The sequence below is a fragment of the Pristiophorus japonicus genome, chromosome 1 (assembly GCF_044704955.1).
Source record: "Pristiophorus japonicus isolate sPriJap1 chromosome 1, sPriJap1.hap1, whole genome shotgun sequence".
NCBI classification, from domain to species: Eukaryota; Metazoa; Chordata; class Chondrichthyes; family Pristiophoridae; genus Pristiophorus; species Pristiophorus japonicus.
The window spans coordinates 494,178,677-494,202,312 of NC_091977.1; the positions used below are offsets into that span (position 1 = coordinate 494,178,677).

The following is a 23,636-nucleotide window of genomic DNA, read 5'->3' on the forward strand; positions in this document are numbered from 1 at the left end:
TACCATTTTCCAAATGCGCTGCTATGACATCCTTAATAATTGATTCCATCATTTTACCCACTACTGAGGTCAGGCTGACCGGTCTATAATTCCCTGCTTTCTCTCTCCCTCCTTTTTTAAAAAGTGGGGTTACATTGGCTACCCTCCACTCGATAAGAACTGATCCAGAGTCAATGGAATGTTGGAAAATGACTGTCAATGCATCCGCTATTTCCAAGGCCACCTCCTTAAGTACTCTGGGATGCAGTCCATCAGGCCCTGGGGATTTATCGGCCTTCAATCCCATCAATTTCCCCAACACAATTTCCCGACTAATAAAGATTTCCCTCAGTTCCTCCTCCTTACTAGACCCTCTGACCACTTTTATATCCGGAAGGTTGTTTGTGTCCTCCTTAGTGAATACTGAACCAAAGTACTTGTTCAATTGGTCTGCCATTTCTTTGTTCCCCGTTATGACTTCCCCTGATTCTGACTGCAGGGGACCTACGTTTGTCTTTACTAACCTTTTGCTCTTTACATACCTATAGAAACTTTTGCAATCCGACTTAATGTTCCCTGCAAGCTTCTTCTCGTACTCCATTTTCCCTGCCCTAATCAAACCCTTTGTCCTCCTCTGCTGAGTTCTAAATTTCTCCCAGTCCCCAGGTTCGCTGCTATTTCTGGCCAATTTGTATGCCATTTCCTTGGCTTTAATACTATCCCTGATTTCCCTAGATAGCCACGGTTGAGCCACCTTCCCTTTTTTATTTTTACGCCAGACAGGAATGTACAATTGTTGTAATTCATCCATGCGGTCTCTAAATGTCTGCCATTGCCCATCCACAGTCAACCCCTTAAGTATCATTAGCCAATCTATCTTGGCCAATTCATGCCTCATACCTTCAAAGTTACCCTACTTTAAGTTCTGGACCATGGTCTCTGAATTAACTGTTTCATTCTCCATCCTCATGCAGAATTCCACCATATTATGGTCACTCTTCCCCAAGGGGCCTCGCACAATGAGATTGCTAATTAATCCTCTCTCATTACACAACACCCAGTCTAAGATGGCCTCCTCCCTAATTGGTTCCTCGACATATTGGTCTAGAAAACCATCCCTTATGCACTCCAGGAAATCCTCCTCCATCGTATTGCTTCCAGTTTGGCTGGACCAATCTATGTGCATATTGAAGTCACCCATTATAACTGCTGCACCTTTATTGCATGCACTCCTAATTTCCTGTTTGATGCCCTCCCCAACATCACTACTACTGTTTGGAGGTCTGTACACAACTCCCACTAACGATTTTTGCCCTTTAGTGTTCTGCAGCTCTACCCATATAGATTCCACATCATCCAAGCTAATGTCTTTCCTAACTATTGCATTAATCTCCTCTTTAATGCTACCCCACCTCCTTTTCCTTTTATTCTATCCTTCCTGAATGTTGAATACCCCTGGATGTTGAGTTCCCAGCCCTGATCATCCTGGAGCCACGTCTCCGTAATCCCAATCACATCATATTTGTTAACATCTATTTGCACAGTTAATTCATCCACCTTATTGCGGATACTCCTTGCATTAAGACACAAAGCCTTCAGGCTTGCTTTTTTAACACCCTTTGTCCTTTTAGAATTTTGCTGTACAGTGGCCCTTTTTGTTCTTTGCCTTGGGTTTCTCTGCCCTCCACTTTTCCTCATCTCCTTTCTGTCTTTTGCTTTTGCCTCATTTTTGTCTCCCTCTGTCTCCCTGCATAGGTTCCCATCCCCCTGCAATATTAGTTTAACTCCTCCCCAACAGCACTAGCAAACACTACCCCTAGGACATTGGTTCCGGTCCTGCCCAGGTGCAGACCGTCCGGTATGTACTGGTCCCACCTCCCCCAGAACCGGTTCCAATGCCCCAAGAATTTGAATCCCTCCCTGCTGCACCGCTGCTCAAGCCATGTATTCATCTGCGCTATCCTGCGATTCCTACTCTGACTAGCACGTGGCACTGGTAGCAATCCCGAGATGACTACTTTTGAGGTCCTACTTTTTAATTTAGCTCCTAGCTCCTTAAATTCTTTTCGTAGGACCTCATCCCTTTTTTTACCTATGTCATTGGTACCAATGTGCACCACGACAACTGGCTGTTCTCCCTCCCATTTCACAATGTGCTGCACCCGCTCCGAGACATCCTTGACCCTTGCACCAGGGAGGCAACATACCATCCTGGAGTCTCGGTTGCGTCCGCAGAAACGCCTATCTATTCCCCTCACCATCGAATCCCCTATCACTATCACTCTCCCACTCTTTTTCCTGCCCTCCTGTGCAGCAGAGCCACCTACGGTGCCATGAACTTGGCTGCTGCTGCCCTCCCCTGATGAGTCATCCTCCGCAACAGTACCCAAAGCGGTGTATCTGTTTTGCAGGGGGATGACCACAGGGGACCCCTGCACTATCTTTCTTGCAATGCTCTTCCTGCTGGTCTTCCATTCCCTATCTGGCTGTGGACCCTTCTCCTGCGGTAAGACCAACTCACTACACGTGATACTCACGTCATTCTCAGCATCGTGGATGCTCCAGAGTGAATCCACCCTCAGCTCCAATTCCGCAACGCGGACCGTCAAGAGCTCGAGGCAGATACACTTCCCACACACGTAGTGCCCAGGGACACCGGAAGTGTCCCCGAGTTCCCACATGGTACAGGAGGAGCATATCACATGGCCGAGCTCTCCTGCCATGTCTTAACCTTAGATACCCTTAAATTGGTAATAACAATGTTACAGTTCACTTACTGATATAAAAAATAAAAGAAAAGCTACTCACCAATCACCAGCCAATCACTTACCTCATTGGCTGTGATGTCACTTTTTGATTACTTTCTACTTCTATTTTGCTTTCTCTCCCGCTGTAGCTGCCTTATGATAGGCTGCTCCCGCGTCTCACCAACTGCCGCTGGCTCTCGATCTCCCGCTGGACCTTTTATAGGCTGCTCCCGCGTCTCACCAACTGCCGCTGGCTCTCGATCTCCCGCTGGGCCTTTTCTTGGCTGCTCCCCTCTCACCAACTGCCGCTGGCTCTCGATCTCCCGCTGGGCCTTTTATAGGCTGCTCCCGCGTCTCACGCGTCTCACCAACTGCCGCTGGCTCTCGATCTCCCGCTGGGCTTTTGATAGGCTGCTCCAGCGTCTCACCAACTGCCGCTGGCTCTCGATCTCCCGCTGGGCCTTTTATAGGCTGCTCCCGCGTCTCACCAACTGCCGCTGGCTCTCGATCTCCCGCTGGGCTTTTATCGGCTGCTCCCGCGTCTCACCAACTGCCGCTGGCTCTCGATCATCCTCAAAAAATTCCAGAAGATTCGTCAAGCATGATTTCCCTTTCATAAATCCATGCTGACTTGATCCGATCCTGTCACCGCTTTCCAAATGCGCTGCTATTTCGTCCTTCATGATCGATTCCAACATTTTTCCCACTACTGATGTCATGCTAACCAGTCTATAATTACCTGTTTTCTCTCTCCCTCCTTTTTTAAAAAGTGGTGTTACATTAGCAACCCTCCAGTCCATTGGAACTGATCCAGAGTCGATAAGACTGTTGGAAAATGATCACCAATGCATCCACTATTTCTAGGGCCACTTCCTTGAGTACTCTGGTATGCAGACTATCAGGCCCCGGGGATTTATCGGTCTTCAATCCCATCTATTTCCCTAAAACAATTTCCCGCCCAATTTCCTGCCTCCTTCTCACTAGACCCACTATCCCCTAGTACCTTCAGAAGGTTATTTGTATCTTCCTTCGTGAAGACAGAACCGACGTATTGGTTCAATTGATCTGCCATTTCTTTGTTCCCCATTATAATTTCACCTGAATCCGACTGCAAGGGACCTACGTTTGTCTTTACTAATCTTTTTCTCTTCACATATTTATAAAAGCTTTTGCAGTCAGTTTTTATATTCCCTGCAAGCTTCCACTTGTACTCTATTTTCCCCCTCTTAATTAAACCCTTAGTCCTCCTCTGTTGAATTCTAAATTTCTCCCAGTCCTCAGGTTTGTTGCTTTTTCTAGCCAATTTATATGCCTCTTCCTTGGCTTTAACACTATCCTTAATTTCCTTTGTTAGCCATGGTTGAGCCACCTTCCCAGTTTTATTTTTACTCCAGACAGGGATGTACATTTGCTGAAGTTCATCCACGTGATCTTTAAATGTTTGCCATTGCTTATCCACCGTCAACCCTTTTAGTATCGTTGGACAGTCTAGTCTAGCCAATTCACGCCTCATACCGTCGAAGTTACCTTTCCTTAAGTTCAGGACCCTAGTTTCCGAATTAATTTTGTCACTCTCCATCTTAATAAGGAATTCTACCATATTATGGTCACTTTTCCCCAAGGGGCCTCGCACAACAAGATTGCTAATTAGTCCCTTCTCATTTGTGTGCACCATGTGCGTATAGATAATTGTGCCCAATAATTCCTGTCTACTGAACCTTACTTCTTACTCTCACAATTTTCACAGAATAGTACAATAGTCAAGGAGGCCATTAGGCCCATCGCGTTTAGGAGTATAAGCACTGAATGCTGTTGATATAACAATGCATTTTTAGTTTGAACCTAGTCACTATATATATGGAAGCAAGGCACCTTTATTCTCTTCAATGTGACTCCCTCCTCTAACTATTCTTTTACTTTCCAAAAGCTTGTTAAGCCCTTCTATTTTCTTTTATCTACTAGCCTTTATTTTCATTTTCCTCTTTAACCCTTCTAATTCCCTCTAGACTACACTTCCTATATTTTTTTGTGGTTATCGTTAGCCCTCACTTTTAAGTTTCAGTTCAGTTTTAATCTCACTATTCTTCCACAGAACTTCATACATTTTTTCCTTAAAGAAATATATTTATTTTGTACTCTATCCATTTCTCATTTGAAGATTTCCCACTGCTGATCTACCTGTTTGTTAACTTTTCTGCCCTGTTAATTTAGCCCAGGTCCCTTTCAATCTCGCTGGATTCTGCCTTTTTCCATTCCAGCACATTGTTATTTTGCTCATTGTTATTCTTTTCTATTCTTACATTGAACCTAGCTGTGTTGTGGTTACTAGTTTTTAAATGTTTCTCATGCTATCACATTTGCCCCACATAAATTTCCCAAATGCTTCTTTTCTTGATGGACTAAATGCATTCTAAAAAGGATTCCCCACTTAGATCACATGGATTATCTTTACAAAAAGCAAAATACAGCAGATGCTGGAAATCGGAAACAACACAAAATGCTGGAAATACTCGGCAGGCCAGGAAGTATCTGTGGCGATTGAAACAATGGCCCAGATTTTGCAGCGTTAATCTGAAACAGATAGCAACTTCTGGAGTCCGCACAGGATAAATGTGAAATCCAGAAGTCATTCCCTGCTCCTCCACAGGCTGTGCTGTGGAACTTCCTGGAGCCCACAATCAATTCAAATCGCACTGAACTGACGAAAACTTCCCCCATTATGCTGGAATATCGCTCCTAAAAAACCCGAAACAGTTAAGCCTTGTCGAAAGAGGTGTAACTGGGGTTTTAATGGCACACTGGCCCTGAAAAACGAATTCTATATTTGTAAAATGTCAAATTTTTAAATATTGTTTTTAAGCTTATGTTATTTCAGCTCCTACCTTAATTCCATGTGCAAGTATCAAACTTTATTTTGTTCTCTGTAAAATGATTACATGAAGGAAAATCAGTGCTTTTTACTTCCAGGTTTGCTGTCTTGTGGAAATTCTTCAATGTGATTGGCTGCTTAGCCAGCTTGATGACATCACTGTTGCTGGACACTGGAGATCCGCTTGACTTGGCACCAGAATCAAATTAACATCGAGAGAGGTGAAATTCATGCCACAGAGATCGCTAGATCTTTGTGGGGAGCTTTCTTCAAGTGCCATTGCTGCACCGCTGACCGCAAATTCCGGGCCAAAGTTAGCGTTTTAGGTTGATGACCTTTGTGTCATCGACCTGAAATGTTAACTTTGTTTCTCGCTCCACAGATGTTGCCTGACCTGTTGAATATTTCCAGCATTTTCTGGATTATCTTTATTCCAGTCCATTTTAGTATAGTTAAAATCACCCAATATTAATGCCCAGTTGCTCTTGAATATTCTTCTGAACTGTTTGCAGATCTCTCATTGTATCTCATATTCACTGTTTGGTGGCCTGGCATGTACAACAGGGACTGTACGAATTCACTTCCTAACTCTTAACTCTATCCATATGGATTCCTTCATAATGCAGTGCCTTAAGGAACATAGGAACAGGAGTAGGCCATTCAGCCCTTCAAGCCTGTCCCACCATTCAATTAGATCATGACTTTTCTATAATCCTTGCGTTTTATTGCTGTGATAAAATCCTCGAACAACACTACCACTTACTGCCCTTTTTTTGCTCTCCATCCCTATGCCATGCGAGTGCATTTTTATAAATTAACCTCATTGAACCTGACTTTAATACACCCTTTAAAATTCCAGGACTGCTTGCATTTCTTTGTGATATTATAACCATTTGCATGTTCAGGTGGGTGTAAAATAACAGTACAAGGCAACCTTCTGGTGTCCTAGCTACTATTTATACCTCAATCAACAACCCCAAAACAGACTAACTAGTGATTTATCTCATCTGTTGATTTATTATCATCTGGGAGTCCCTGGCCAAAGACCGCCCTAAATGCATCCGGAGGGCGCTGAGCACCTAGAGTCGCATTGCTGAGAGCATGCAGAAATCAAGCGCAGGCAGCGGAAAGAGCGTGCAGCAAACCCACCCCTTCCCTCAACGACTATCTGTCCCACTTGTGACAGAGACTGTGGTTCTTGTATTGGACTCATGTTAAGAGTGGAAGTAAGTCTTCCTCGATTCCGAGGGGCTGCCTATGATGATGGTGATGTTTGTCGGAGCTTGCCATGTGTAAATCGACTGCCACATTTACATACATTAGTGTCTACACTTCCAAAGTAATTAATTGGCTGTGAAGAAATTTGGGACAGACTGAAAGATGCGAGAACAAATGCATGCATTTTCTTTCCTTCTACCTGAATCAGTTCTGCCAAACTTCTAGAGCTCCTTATGCTTTGGAAGCTGCTCCATTTTATACCCCTGGATGGACTTCACCGCACCAACAACTAAAAAGGCCCGAGGATGTCACTCTCACTTTCTGACCAGAGGCTTTCCGCAGTTCTCACGTTGCTGGCCAGTGCAGCTGGAGCATCTAATGACAGTGGCAACCATTCATGTATGCCATCGCTAGGCTGTGCATCTCAGGAGGAGTCTAGAAAAACTGCCTCCAGATTTGGTTCTGCATTACTCAATTGATGATCATGAAACCTCAAATTTATGTTAAAGCGCTACTACTCCCAAGTGGAGACCGTCAATAGTGCCAGTTCTTTAACACAAAGCGGACAATTAGTGGTGTGCGTTTAAATGAAGAAGCAATATACTGGATCCACTTGCTGAACATAATATGCGACTGTAATCCAAAGACACTTAGAAAAATGCATACTAGATTTAATTTTGAACTCTCAAGCTACTTGAGTATTTTATTTTGCTGCACAATGATGTGGTACAGTAAAAAAAATTAAGCGATGAGGCAGGTTGCCTTCCAGGCCTGTAGACGTTTGCGATAACAGTCAGTTCTGTTGTTTATATTTCTTGTCTGGGCCCCGTTACTATACGACCATCTTATCATCGTCTGCTGCCACATTTCTTTTTGATACTCCTCTTGCGAAGTTGACGTTTATGGCCACATTTCTTTTTGATAATCTTCTTTTGACGACACCCACATTTACGGCGCTTTCGTTTTTGAGGTCGTTTGTGGCAACCCATCGCTATGTTCGAGCTTGATGTTCCCAGGGTGTGTATCTATGATCTATGTTGCGGTGCATGCATCTTTATATCGCTTACAATACAAGCTGGTTGCTCGTCATAATGTCAGCTTCATTGTGACATCAGCTTAGCTCACCAGCAATTTTCTGGGGCCCAGATATGGTATGGTTTAGGATATATTTGGCACAGCTTGTTACATCAGCGTGAAGCTACTGCCTTATTAAGCACTAGTGTTTATCAATGCCACCTTCTGCATCCTCATTTAATTAGTGAAATTTCTATTAAGTAAATTAAACATCAGTAGAAAAAGAGGCAATGAAATGGACATGCTGCTGCACTGGCAAAGTCTTGGATAAGACACTACCCTCTACCCATGTTAGTGTACAGAAATTTGAAATTGCGATCATTACTAATTGTGTTTACGTTTTTTTCCTTATAATATAAAGACTTAAGGGCAACCCATCTAATTTGTACCCATTCAAGCTCTCAAACTTTCCTGGTCAAATAACTGGTACATGGTCTCTAATGGAGCTCACTAACAGCTAAGCTGAAAACCTTCAGATAGCTTGGTTTAAATGAAAATCGCAAGAGTGGAGTTTAATTTGCAGATTCTGCAATCACTGTTGTTAATGAAAGCGTTTTATTTTTCAAGATATATTAAGGCTTAACACTTAACAGGCGAGGGCCTGAAAATGGAACTGTTCACTGATAAAGAGCCACAGGTTTGCGTTCACAGCATTGGACTGATTTTCCACAATACACAGGAATTATGTCAGTTTACTATATTCTGCAATCCCATCCCAATGGCCCACTTATAGGCATTCTTTCATAATTTAGAGTTTTGGTAGGATATTGGAGTGCACCTCTTGTTACAATCAAATGTTAAGAACCTCAGACCCTCCTTTGTTGTACCTCTAGCAGCACATCCAGCACCTCCTCATCGAAGTGGCCCTTGGCAAGATATTTAAGAGTTACTGCACACCTTAACACCTCGTCTACTTAAAGCCACATGCCGGGGATTTCTTTGGGGGTTGCTCTGATCGGTCGTCGTAACTTTGGTGGAGGAATGGTGGAGACCCCAGACTGCTGTTTAAAGGAGGTTTCTGGTGATCTTCTGCCAAAGTTATGGCTGCCGATCAGAAGAACCATCAAGGACTTTCCCTGCAAGAGTGTTGCCACTTGGAACTGCAGGGCTCGGTTGCACACGTAGAAAATGCTCAATTAATCCAGTGAGCTCCGCTCCCACTCGACAAGCCAAATATGTGGCTCACACCATGATCTCCGGGTCTTCTTCTCCAGGATGGTGGAATTGACACTTCAGACTTGTGGCTAGCCACAGCATATGGAACCATAGGGTAATTCTGTAAAGGCTGCACTCCTGGAAGTATGGATTGGAGAATCAGACTCAGAGGTAATGAGCTCAAATGATTTGCAACACTCCCAATGTTCTTGTAACTGATGATTGGAGCACCATGAATTGCACAGATCTTGGAGCCTGATTCTCCAGTTCGTGCTCCCTTTGAGCGAGGCTCCTCACCAGCAGTACAGCATGGCAACATTAGCTCAAATTACAATGCTGAAATTAACCCAAAATGAACAATCTTCCTTATTGCGATCTTTGCTGTGCAAATCATGAAGAATACAACAGTCTCATTAAAAAAGGGCAACTTATTGTTCAATATTTTGGAATCACATCCAACAACAGAAATGGCTATGTAAAGGTTAATACATGACCAAAACAAATGATCTGGTCATTTATTTCATTGTTGTTTCATTGTTGTTTGTGTGAGCTTGCTGTGCACACATTTCCTGCTGTGTTTCCCTACATTACAACAGTGACTACACAAAGTATTTCATTGACTGTAAAGCACTTTGAAACATCCTGAGGTTGTGAAAGGCACTATATAAATGCAAGTTCTTTCTTATAAAATATATAGAGTGTAGAAGAGTTCATTAATTTATTGACCTTCATGGATGGCATTTGTTTGTCTGGTCAATGAACAAATGTATGACCTCTCCCAAACTGCATTGAGCCTTCGCAACAACTGATGGTTTTCACTTTTCTGTTCAGTGAAGGCAAGAAGGAACTCTTCCCATGCTGTTTCCATGGACACCATTGTGCTTGGTCCTCCAAAGTGATAGAATGCCACAACTGTGCAGTGGGACCATCTCCATCAGCTACCATGAGGTCAGCCAACAGTGCCCTCGCCTCCACAGCAATGATTAACTGCTATTGAATGCCTTTGCTGCCAGTTGATACATTTTTAAAATGGTAATTAAGAACCACAGTAGCCACTGAAACTCCACATATTTAAAGTCAGATTATATAGTTCACAGCCAAAATTAAAGTTACCTGTAATGAATACTGGGGGAAGGCTTTTTCCCCCTCTTCTCCATTCGAGCATGTTTTGCAGAATACCACCATAGCTATGGGTTTGGGATCAATTCATTATCAGCACTACTTTCCCCGCAGGTGCAGAAACACGCTTACAAATGCATGGCACCCACTTGTTCATTGCAGTAGTACAAATAACTGCCGACTTCAAGGCATTCTGGCCACTGTGAAAAAGGTTCAAATTCAATGAACGAGCTAGTTTCCAGGAATTTGCCAAGCAGATGTCCCAGAAAATTAGGTGGTATCTGTAAACAGTTTTATGTTACTCCTTGCAACATTTTCCGTCTGCTTTTGCAGCAAACAAAGAGATGCATGTGGGGCATAAAATCTAATGCCCAATACTTCACCAGTCTATTAAATGTAAAGATCTGCTAAAAGTCTAGAATCAGAAAAGCCCACTGTTTCACATACCACCGATTCTACCATACATTTAATCTGTTGAATGAAAGTGCAGCATAGTTTATGATCGCAACAACAATCAAAGGAAACTACAAGAGCTAACCCACTATTCAACCCTCATGGTTTCTTAGCCATTGATGGCATTTTGTTCTAAGCAGTTGTGTTCTCTGTAGTATGCAATTATCTACTTGATGTTCTGATCATCAAGCCGATTCCTAAACATACATTTACCCAATTCTTTTTTTACAGAAAATTCAAGGTCAGAAGATTGTGTTCAGTGTTGAAATGCACTGCCTGCCATGTAGCCCTTCCCAATCATTAGATCCAAATAGAGGTTACCTGTAATATCTAATTTCATAAACAGCTGAGCTACTTGTTTGATCATAATACTGAAGAAACTGGGTCTGGACAGGTCAGCTCACTATAAGTGGTTCAAACAATGACAGAGCACCAAATAATTTAGTAGCTTCCAACAGGAAAATGTGTGAGAAGGGTTTTATATAGAGCAGTACTTGTATTATATGAAGATTTACAGTGCTTCATTATGCCATGGTTACAAGAGGCATCTAGTAACAGATCCTCAATACTGCACTAATTTTTACTCCACTTTGATTATTCAATCCTGTGCTGGACTCCCAGTAGGCTGGGTAGATGAATCAAACTGACTAAGATCTAGCAGCACTACCATTCACTGCCTTAACATATGGAAAGAAAACTTATTTTTCAGGAGTAGAAACATGAGTGGATGCAGCCAGTCAGGATTACTTGGGCCCCTACCTTCTTCGCTTCCCTCAGTCTTTTCAGGCGCGAGAAGAGGCCGTAATGGGACAATGAGATCATCTGGAGCCAGGCCTTCCTCTGCATGCTTCTCGGAGACATGAGTTAGTAACTCATTGCGGCTTGGGGAAAACAGGTTACACAGTTTGCACATGAAGATGGAAACCAGCTCTAGTCAGTAGGGGGCAAAAGAAAAAGCAAAAATAGTTAGCTACAGAAGATTTGATACAAGTTATTTTACTAAAGCTTAATTGCATGTTATTTGGAAATCTAGGCTGGCTGGCTGTCAGGCAGGAAACCTGCAGAAAAAAAATAAAAGACCTCCTGCAGTTAAAAACTGCCGGGTTTCCCGTCCATAACTCCTCTCCCCCGCTCGGAACACAAGGACCAGTAAATCTCAAGCTATGGTAGAAATGGGTTCCATGATTACAAGGTGTGAGAAAGAGCTTTCCCCACCTTTTCTGAAGAAACTGGGACCAATTTAACATTTGCAGCAAAACAGACTGTGGGTGGGTAGAGCCCACTTGCCTGCCTGTTATCGTTTCTATGAGGCCATGTGAAAGTGATACATTTTGGTAGGAAGAATGAGGAGAGACAGTAAAAGGTAAATGGTACAATTTTATAGAATCATGGAAGTTTACAGCTCGGAAGGAGGCCATTTCGGCCCATCGTGTCCGCGCCGGCCAACAAGAGACCATCCAGCCTAATCGCACTTTCCAGCTCTCGGTCCATAACCCTGCAGGTTACGGCACTTCAAGTGCACACCAAAGTACTTTTTAAATGTGGTGAGGGTTTCTGCGTCCACCACCCTTTCAGGCACTGAGTTCCAGACCCCCACAATCCTCTACGTGAAGAAATTTCCCCTCAAATCCCCTCTAAACCTTCTACCAATTACTTTAAATCTATGACCCCTGGTTGTTGACCCCTCTGCTAAGGGAAATAGGCCCTTTCTACCCACTATATCTAGGCCTTTCATAATTTTATACACCTCAATGAGGTCTCCTCTCAGCCTCCTCTGTTCCAAGGATATCCAATCTGTCCTCATAGCTAAGATTCTGCACTCCCGACAACATCCTCATAAATCTCCTCTGTACCCTCGCCAGTGCAATCACATCCTTCCTGTAATGCGGTGACCGGAACTGCACACAGTACTCCAGCTCTGGCCTAACCAGTGTTTTATAGTTCAAGCATTCCTTATGCCTTAACCACCTTATGTACCTGGCCTGTTACCTTCAGGGATCTGTGGACATGCACTCTCAGGTCCCTTTGTTCCTCTACACTTCTCAGTGTCCTGCCATTTAATGTGTATTCCCTTTCCATGTTAGCCCTCCCCAAATGCATTACCTCACACTTCTCGGGTTTAAATTCCATTTATCACTATTCTGCCCACCTGATTGATATCCTCCTGCAGTCCGCAGTTTCATCTTCATTATCAACCACATAGCCTAACTTCTGCAAACTTCTGAAATCATACCCCCGATATTCAAGTCTAGATTATTGATGTATACCACAAAAAGCAAGGGATCTAGTACTGAACCCTGCGGAACCCCACTGGAAACATCCTTCCAGTCATAAAAACACCCATCAATCATTACCCTTTGCTTCCTGCCTCTGAGCCAATTTCAGATCCAACTTGCCACTTTGCGCTGGATCCCATGGACTTTTACTTTCGTGACCAGTCTGCCATGTGGGACCTTATCAAAAGTTTTGCTAAAATCCATATACACTACATCATACACACTGCCTCATCGATCCTCCTGGTTACCTCCTCGAAAAATTCAATCAAGTTAGTCAGACACAACCTTCCCTTAACAAATTCGTGCTGACTGTCCCTGATTAATCCGTATCTTTCTAAATGTAGATTTATCCTGTCCTTCAGGATTTTTTCCAACAATTTTCTCACTACTGAGGTTAGGCTGACTGGCCTGTAATTACTCAGTCTATCCCTTTCTTCCTTATTAAACAAATTACCACATTAGCAGCCCTCCAGTCCTCTCGCACCAAACAGTAGTAGTGATGTTGGGGAGGGCATCAAACAGGAAATTAGGGGTGCATGCAATAAAGGTGCAGCAGTTATAATGGGTGACTTTAATATGCACATAGATTGGGCTAGCCAAACTGGAAGCAATACGGTGGAGGAGGATTTCCTGGAGTGCATAAGGGATGGTTTTCTGGACCAATATGTCGAGGAACCAACTAGGGGGGAGGCCATCTTAGACTGGGTGTTGTGCAATGAGAGAGGATTAATTAGCAATCTCATTGTGCGAGGCCCCTTGGGGAAGAGTGACCATAATATGGTGGAATTCTGCATTAGGATGGAGAATGAAACAGTTAATTCAGAGACCATGGTCCAGAACTTAAAGAAGGGTAATTTTGAAGGTATGAGGCGTGAATTGGCAAGGATAGATTGGCGAATGATACTTAAGGGGTTGACTGTGGATGGGCAATGGCAGACATTTAGAGACCGTATGGATGAATTACAACAATTCCTGTCTGGCATAAAAATAAAAAAGGGAAGGTGGCTCAACCGTGGCTATCTAGGGAAATCAGGGATAGTATTAAAACCAAGGAAGTGGCATACAAATTGGCCAGAAATAGCAGTGAACCCGGGGACTGGGAGAAATTTAGAACTCAGCAGAGGAGGACAAAGGGTTTGATTACGGCAGGGAAAATGGAGTACGAGAAGAAGCTTGCAGGGAACATTAAGACGGATTGCAAAAGTTTCTATAGGTATGTAAAGAGAAAAAGGTTAGTAAAGACAAACGTAGGTCCCCTGCAGTCAGAATCAGGGGAAGTCATAACGGGGAACAAAGAAATGGCGGACCAATTGAACAAGTACTTTGGTTCGGTATTCACTAAGGAGGACACAAACAACCTTCCGGATATAAAAGGGGTCAGAGGGTCTATTAAGGAGGAGGAACTGAGGGAAATCTTTATTAGTCGGGAAATTGTGTTGGGGAAATTGATGGGATTGAAGACCGATAAATCCCCAGGGCCTGATGGACTGCATCCCAGAGTACTTAAGGAGGTGGCCTTGGAAATAGCGGATGCATTGACAGTCATTTTCCAACATTCCATTGACTCTGGATCAGTTCTTATCGAGTGGAGGGTAGCCAATGTAACCCCACTTTTAAAAAAAGGAGGGAGAGAAAACAGGGAATTATAGACCGGTCAGCCTGACCTCAGTAGTGGGTAAAATGATGGAATCAATTATTAAGGATGTCATAGCAGCGCATTTGGAAAATGGTGACATGATAGATCCAAGTCAGCATGGATTTGTGAAAAGGAAATCATGCTTGACAAATCTTTTGGAATTTTTTGAGGATGTTTCCAGTAAAGTGAACAAAGGAGAACCAGTTGATGCGGTATATTTGGACTTTCAGAAGGCTTTCGACAAGGTCCCACACAAGAGATTAATGTGCAAAGTTAAAGCACATGGGATTGGGGGTAGTGTGCTGACGTGGATTGAGAACTGGTTGTCAGACAGGAAGCAAAGAGTAGGAGTAAATGGGTACTTTTCAGAATGGCAGGCAGTGACTAGTGGGGTACCGCAAGGTTCTGTGCTGGGGCCTCAGCTGTTTACATTGTACATTAATGATTTAGACGAGGGGATTAAATGTAGTATCTCCAAATTTGTGGATGACACTAAGTTGGGTGGCAGTGTGAGCTGCGAGGAGGATGCTATGAGGCTGCAGAGTGACTTGGATAGGTTAGGTGAGTGGGCAAATGAATGGCAGATGAAGTATAATGTGGATAAATGTGAGGTTATCCACTTTGGTGGTAAAAACAGAGAGACAGACTATTATCTGAATGGTGACAGATTAGGAAAAGGGAAGGTGCAACGAGACCTGGGTGTCATGGTACATCAGTCATTGAAGGTTGGCATGCAGGTACAGCAGGCGGTTAAGAAAGCAAATGGCATGTTGGCCTTCATAGCGAGGGGATTTGAGTACAGGGGCAGGGAGGTGTTGCTACAGTTGTACAGGGCCTTGGTGAGGCCACACCTGGAGTATTGTGTACAGTTTTGGTCTCCTAACTTGAGGAAGGACATTCTTGCTATTGAGGGAGTGCAGCGAAGATTCACCAGACTGATTCCCGGGATGGTGGGACTGACCTATCAAGAAAGACTGGATCAACTGGGCTTGTATTCACTGGAGTTCAGAAGAATGAGAGGGGACCTCATAGAAACGTTTAAAATTCTGACGGGTTTAGACAGGTTAGATGCAGGAAGAATGTTCCCAATGTTGGGGAAGTCCAGAACCAGGGGTCACAGTCTAAGGATAAGGGGTAAGCCATTTAGGACCGAGATGAGGAGAAACTTCTTCACCCAGAGAGTGGTGAACCTGTGGAATTCTCTACCACAGAAAGTAGTTGAGGCCAATTCACTAAATATATTCAAAAGGGAGTTAGATGAAGTCCTTACTACTCGGGGGATCAAGGGGTATGGCGAGAAAGCAGGAAGAGGGTACTGAAGTTTCATGTTCAGCCATGAACTCATTGAATGGCGGTGCAGGCTAGAAGGGCTGAATGGCCTGCTCCTGCACCTATTTTCTATGTTTCTATGTTTCTATCACACCTGAAGCCAGAGAGGATTGGAAAATGATGGTCAAAATCTTTGCTATTTTCTCTTTTGCTTCGCTTATCAGCCTGGGATACACTTCATCCGGGTCTGGGGACTTATTCACTTTCAAAGCTACTAAGCCCCTTAATACCTCCTCTCTCACTATGTTTATTTCATCTAGTAATTCACACTCCTCCTCCTCCTCCTCCTCCTCCTCCTCCTCCTCCTCGATAGCCATGTCTGCATCGCTGAATAGGGTTTGCAACAACAGAGAGAGACCTAAGTGTGTTTGTGCACAAATCTTTGCAGATGGCAGAACAGGTTAACAAAGCAGTTCATAAAGCACATGCAATCCTGTGTTTTATAAATAGGGCATAGAGTACAAAAGCCAGGAGTAATGCTAAATTCGTAACATTGCCCATCTCAGCCTGCCTCAGCTCATCTGCTGTTGAAATCCTCATCCATGCCTTTGTTACCTCTATTCTAGATTACTTCAACACCACTCCTCACTGGCCTGCCACATTCTACCCTACGTAAACTTGAAGTCATCCAAAATCGGCTGCCCGTGTCCTAACTCGCACCAAATCTGGGAAAATAGATTAAAGTGTAGGACGGTTGATGAACAGTGGTGTACATTTAAAGATTTATTTCACAACTCTCAAGAAAAATATATTCCAGTGAGGAGGAAAGGGTGTAAAAGAAAAGATAGCCATCCGTGGCTAACTAAAGAAATAAAGGACAGTATCCAATTAAAAACAAGGGTATACAAAGTGGCCAAAACGAGTGGGAGGACAGAAGACTGAAAAGTTTTTAAAAGCCAGCAAAGAATGACTAAAAAAATTAGTAAGAAAGGGAAGAAAGACTATGAAAGTAAACTAGCACAAAATATAAAAACAGATAGCAAGAGTTTCTATAGGTACATAAAAAGGAAAAGAGTGGCTACAGTAAATGTTGGTCCCTTAGAGGACGAGACCGGGGAATTAGTAATGGGGAACATGGAGATGGCAGAAACTCTGAACAAATATTTTGTATCAGTCTTTACGGTAGAGGACACTAACAATATCCCCCAACAGTGGATAGGATAGTAAAGGGACTATGGGGGGGGGGGGGGGGGGAATTTAACACAATCACAATCACTAAGGAGGTGGTACTTAGTAAGATAATGGGACTAAAGGCAGATAAATCACCTGGACCTAATGGCTTGCATCCTAGGATCTTAAGAGAAGTAGCGGCAGGGATTGTGGATGCATTGGTTGTAATTTACCAAGATTTCCTGGATTCTGGGGAGGTCACAGCAGTTTGGAAAACTGCAAATGTAACGCCCTATTTAAAAAAGGAGGCAGACAAAAAGCAGGAAACTATAGACCAGTTAGCCTAACATCTGTGGTTGGGAAAATGTTGGAGTCCATTATTAAAGAAGCAGTAGCAGGACATTTGGAAAAGCAAAATTCAGTCAGGCAGAGCCAGCATGGATTTGTGAAGGGGAAATCATGTTTGACAAATTTGCTGGAATTCTTTGAGGATGTAACGAATATGGTGGATAAAGGGGAACCAGTGGATTTGGTGTATTTAGACTTCCAGAAGGCATTTGACAAGGTTCCCAGATTTCCCCTTCATAAAAGGTTACTGCACAAGATAAAAGTTCACGGGGTTGGGGTTAATATATTAGCATGGCTAGAGGATTGGCTAACTAACAGAAAACAGAGTTGGGATAAATGGTTAATTCTCTGATTGGTAACCAGTAACTAGTGGGGAGCCACAGGGATCAGTGCTGGGACCCCAACTATTTACAATCTATATTGACGACTTGGAAGAAGGGACTGAGCGTAACGTAGCCAAGTTTGCTGACGATACAAAGATGGGAGGAAAAGCAATGTGTGAGGGCACAAAAAATCTGTAAAAGGACATAGACAGGCTAAGTGAGTAGGCAAAAAATTGACAGATGGAGTATAATGTTGGAAAGTGTGAGGTCATGCACTTTGGCAGAAAAAAAATCAAAGTGCAAGTTATTATTTAAAATGGAGAAAAACTGCAAAGTGCTGCAGTACAGTGAGACCTGGGGGTACTTGTGCATGAAACACAAAAAGATAGTATGCAGATACAGCAAGTGATCAGGAGGCCAATGGAATCTTGGCCTTTATTGCAAAGGGGGTGGAGTATAAAAGCAGGCAAGTCTTGCTCAAGCTATACAGGGTATTGGTAAGACCACACCTGGAATACTGCATGCAGCTTTGGTTTCCATATTTACGAAAGGATATACTTGCTTTGGAGGCAGTTCAGAGAAGGTTCACTAGGTTGATTCGGAGGATGAGGGGGTTGACTTATGAGGAAAGGTGAGTAGGGCCTCTACTCATTGGAATTCAGAAGAATGAAAGGTGATCTTATCGAAACGACAAGGTGGATGCAGAGAGGATGTTTCCACTGATGGGGGAGACTAGAACTAGAGGGCATGATCTTAGAATAAGGGATCGCCCATTTAAAACTGAGATAAGGAGAAATTTCTTCTCTCACAGAGGGTTGTAAATCTGAGGAATTCGCTGCCTCAGAGAGTTGTGGAAGCTGCGACATTGAATAAATTTACGACAGAAATAGATAGTTTCTTAAATGATAAGGGGTTATGGGGAGTGGGCAGGGAAATGGACCCGAGTCCATTATCAGATCAGCCATGATCTTATTGAATGGCGGAGCAGGCTCAAGGGGCCGTATGGCCTACTCCTTTTCCTATTTCTTATGTTCTTATAAGTCTCGCTCACCCATCACCCCTGTGCTCGCTGAACTACATTGGCTCCTGGTGAAACAACGCCTCTATTTAAAAATTCTCATCCTTTTTTACAAATCCCTCCATGGCCTCGCCTCTCCCTACCTCTGTAATCTCCTTCAGCCTCACAACCGTCCCCCCTCCTCTCAAGATATATCTGTGCTCCTCAAATTCTGCCCTTGAGTATCCCTGATTATAACTGCTCAACCATCGGTGGCCGTGCCTATAGCTGCCTGGGCCCTAAGCTCTGGAACTCCTCCGAAAACCTCTCCACCTCTCTACCTTTCTTTCCTCCTTCAAGACGCTCCTTAAAACCTACTTCTTTGACCAAGCTTTTGGTCATCTGCCATAATTTCTTCTTATCTGGCTCAGTGTCAATTTTTTTGTCTTATAAACACTCCTATGAAACACCTTGGGACTTTTTGCTATATTAAAGGCGCTACATAAATACAAGTTGTTGTTGTAAATCTATATAAAACACTAGTTCAGCCCCAGCTGGAATATTGTGGCCAATTCTTGCACCACACTTTAGGAAGGATGTAAAGGCTTTAGAGAGGGTACAGAAGAGATTTACTAGAATGGTTCCAGCGATGAGGGATTAGCTATGTGGATAGACTGGAGAAGCTGGGGTTGTTCTCCTTCGAGCAGAGAAGGCCAAGGTAAGATTTGATCAATGTGTTTAAAATCATAAACGGTTTGGAGTAAATGAGAAACTGCTTCTGATGGCTTAAGGGTCGATAACCAGAGGGCACAGATTGAAGGTGATTGGCAAAGGAACCAGAGGCGATACAGGGGAAAACGTTTTTACGCAACGAGTGGTCCATATTTGGAATGTGCTGCCTGATAGGATGGTGGAAAGATTCAATAGTAGTTTTCAAAAGTGAATTGGATAAATAGTTGAAGGAGAAAACCAATGCAGAGATATGAGACTAACTGAACTTCAAAAGAACTGGTGGTGCATACTCGATTGACCGAATGGCTTCCTTCGTGCTGTCATATTCTATGAACTATTGATTCTATAAATTATTTGGAGGCCGGCATCTCATTTGCTTGGGTACGGCAACTGCTGAAATAAAAAGGCTACTCCAATTCTGGCTTCTGGATCATTCCCCAGTTTTAATCGCACCACCATGCAGCCATCCCATCACTTATCTAGGCCCGAAGCTTTGGAATTCCCCCCCTAAACCTTGCTCTTCTCCTTTAAGACACTTTTTAAAGCCTACCTCTTTGACCAAGCCTTTTATGTGGCGCAGTGTCAAATTTGTGACCGATTAAGCTCCCTGTGAAGCGCCTTGGGATATTTTACTGCGTTAAAGGCATTATTCAAATGCTAACTGGAGAGTCTAGAACTGGGGGCATGGCCTCGGGATAAGGGGTCAGTCAGTTAAGATTGAGATGAGGAGAAATGTCTTCATTCAGAGGGTTGTGAATGTAGAATTCTCTATCCCAGAGGGTTGTGGATACTGAATTATTCAACATATTCAAGGCTCGAGATCGCTAAGATTTTTGGACTCTAGAGGAATCAAAGGAAATGGGGATCGAGCAGCATAGTGGAGTTGAGGTCGCAGATCAGCCATGATCATTGAATGGCAGAGCAGGCTCGATGGGCTGAATAGCTCCTAATTCTTATGTTGTTGTTGTTAAACAGAAAGACTTGCATTTATTATAGCACCCGAGCACTTGCCGACTCAAAGCGGTTTACAGCCAATGAAGTACTTTTGGAGTGCAGTCACTTTTGCAATGTAGGAAACGTGGCAGCTAATTTACACACAGCAAGCTCGCAGAAACAGCAATGTGGTAATGACCAGATAATCTGGGGTTTTTTTTAACGTCGATTGATGGATAAATATTGGCCATGAAATAATGTCATGGGATCTTTTACGTCCACTCGAGAGCAGACAGGCCCTCGGTTTAACGTCTCATCCGAAAGACAGCACCCTGCAACAGTGCAGCAGCACTCCCTCAGCACTGCCCTGGAGCATCAGCCTAGATTTTTGCACTCAAGTGCCTGGAGTCTTTAATTAAAAACAGCAAATGCTGGAAATCTCAACAGGTCAGGCAGCATCTGTGGAGAGGAAGCAGAGTTAACGTTTCGGGTCAATGACCCTTCGTCAGGAGACCCTGGAGGCTTTCTTTGTTCTAAGTCGCTGGAGTGGGACTTGAACCCACAACCTACTAACTGGTCCTCGTATTGGACTGTGCAGCCACCTCAGTACTCGTGCCAAGAGTGGAAGCAAGTCTTCCTCGATTCCGAGGGACTGCTTATGATGATGATGATGATGATGATGGTGAAGAACTCAGACGCCAGACTGTTACTGACTGGCTTGTTTTAAAGTAATGAGCAGTTTTAACACCCAGTTTACTTATTACGGATTCAAAGTCCGTCCTGCAGATGGAAAGAGGCGAGCAATCAGAGTGCAGCAGAGGAGATGGCATGTCCCCTGAGTGACACGGTGTGCCAAGCCCAGGGAGGCGGGGCTTAGCCTGGCGCCAGCCAATCCGCGGCCCGGGACAGCTGCAAATCAAACTCTGGCCGACAGTTGACAGACGCCCGTTGACAGTTAAACAAAATATTCGGCCCAACTTTCATATTTTTAAAAACGTATTTATCGCGAACAATTAACAACAACTTTTTAATCTATAGATATATGTAAATCGGGCGGGCCGCTCGGAAAGATTTGTCGCTTTGAACCTGCCTCAGTTGGCAGCTCGCGCTACTTTTACCTTTCAAAAAAACAAGAGAAGGGAAGGAAAATGGCCCGGTCGCTAATTCTCACCTGGCGTTCGCTGATCCATGAGTTCCGTTATAAATACATCTGGTTATAATTCTAATTATATTTCGATATTAACCGAAGGGCCGTCATTATATTAAAATTTAAAAAAAATATTTTTTTCACTTTCTGACGAATCTGCGGAAGAAATATGGCGGCTCCCCTTACCCGGCGTGCACCACGCGAGCCGAGGAGATTGTCGATTTGGGGGCGGGAAGCGACAAGAGGTGACGCCGGGCCGGCCAAGGCCTCCGGTCACCTTCCAGTGCTGCTGTGCGGAGCTGGATGACCGGCTCTTGCAACGCCTAAACGCGGAGGAATGTCTGCCAAATTACACAGTTTGGGGAGAATTTTAATCACTTTGGTTTCAAATTTTTAATGTTAAAAATAATCGCAGCTCCGGGTGCCTTAAAGTGCCAACTATTGAGGAATATGGAACAGTGTCCTCCCAAATATTTTTCGAAGTAGTTAAACAAAAAGTAACAGCCAGAAAAAGAGCCTCTGGTCAATCCAGCCTGACCCACACAATTGTGAAACCTGGTGCATTACAATATATCAATGTAACTTTGTACTGCACTTTTTTTGACAGATATGCGTGTGGAGTAAGGCACTTGTGCTGGGGTAAGGCACTTTGGCTGGGGGAGGGATGCACTTGTGCTGGAGTGGGGCACTGGCTGGGGGAGCGATATACTTGCACTGGGGTAAGGCACTGTGGCTGGCCCTTGTGTCCTCTGTCGCTTTAGCAAGTCAAAATGGATCGAGTTACAAATTGCAAATTCAGTGAGACCTTGGGATGGGCGGTTCCAGTTACACATTCCTGTGAAACTTCAGGGTGTGGCTTATCCTCCAAGGGGACCAATCACAGACAAAGGGTGGTGTAATGTATTCCACTGTCATTGTAACCCATGTATAAGCTGACCGAAGTTGTATACCTTGAGAACACTGACCACAGGGGGCAAACTTCTGGGAGACACTCCTAACCTGGATTTTCCGGTATAAAAGGGGAAGCCCCACCCACCGCCTGCCTCTTGAGGTCTTGGTAATAAGGGTAACTGGTCACAGAGTGATCTTTTCTCAAGTATGGGCCTCGTGTGCATTTATACTGTATAGTAAGGACCTATTGGCGACGAGAAACTGGGATTTAAACCACGTGAGCATGGCCACTAGCAGCACAGAAGAGAGGTACTGTGTTGGTGATGATTGGGATGACTTTATTGAGAGACTACAGCAAAGTTTTGTCACTAAGGAATGGTTGGGACAGGATTTGGCCGACAAAAGCAGGGCTCGTCTCCTGATGGTTTGTGGATCCAGAATGTACTCCCTAATGAAGGACCTTCTAGCACCAGAGAGGCCGGCGGACAAGACGTTCGAAGAGCTCAGTAAGTTGCTTGGGGAACACCTTAAACCGGCGAGCAGCATGCACATGGCGAGACACCGGTTTTACACGCACCGGCGATGAGAAGGGCAAAGCGTTCCAGACTTCGTGGCAGATCTCAGGTGACTGGCGAGCTTATGTAAGTTCCCAGATGCATGCAGAACGGAGATGCTGCAAGACTTTTTATTGAAGGCATCGGGCACACTGGGGTTTTCAGGAAACTGATTGAGACCAAAGACTTGACCTTGGAAGCGGCGGCTATGATAGCCCACACAATTATCTCAGGGGAGGAAGCGACCAGAATGATTTATGGCAAAAATCTTGGCTCAAATGCGGCAAACGACCAGGGAGTCAACATTGTTATCACAGCATACAGTTCTCTAGGCAGACAAGAGCACTTGGACATGCCCCAGCATGCAGTCGAACCCAAAGAGGGAATTCAACAGCGACAATGGCTAGCTGAACGGCGATTCATGCCATCGCAATGGACAATGCAGCCAGTAATGGGGCCATCAACACCTGTTAATGGTGCGCTTAAGGACAGTTACAGAGACAGACGATCGACTGATAATGGACCATTTGTTTCAAACAACGGGGCCTCCAGCTCATGCTGGAGGTGTGGAGGCAAACACACAGCCAGAGCTTGCAGGTATCAGCAACTGCAATGTCAGCGTTCACTTGGCGTGTATGTGCAGGAAGCCTGCAGCCAGGTTGATGTACGAGGAGGACGGGCCCGATGTAAGCCCTACGAGGCCAAATGAATACTGGGGGAAATCGCTGGAAGCTGAAGTTCAGCGA

General features: G+C 44.1%; 1 protein-coding gene across 4 annotated transcripts in view; it reads right to left on the reverse strand.

Annotated features, from left to right (window-relative positions):
* Window positions 1–21,622, reverse strand: part of zfat (zinc finger and AT hook domain containing) — a 187,885-nt gene extending 166,263 nt beyond the window's left edge. For 2 of the 4 annotated variants that reach the window (XM_070895392.1, XM_070895384.1), the window contains exons 1-2: window positions 21,470–21,622; window positions 11,374–11,544 (exon numbers count right to left, since the gene is read on the reverse strand). In XM_070895392.1, the coding sequence (XP_070751493.1) occupies window positions 11,374–11,544; window positions 21,470–21,488 (190 nt within the window). In that variant the 5' untranslated portion in view covers window positions 21,489–21,622. Of the gene's footprint in view, window positions 1–11,373; window positions 11,545–19,915; window positions 20,159–21,469 lie in introns of those variants that run through there. The other 2 variants (XM_070895402.1, XM_070895412.1) reach the window with 2 other exon arrangements.
* Between the last annotated feature and the right edge of the window lie 2,014 nt (window positions 21,623–23,636).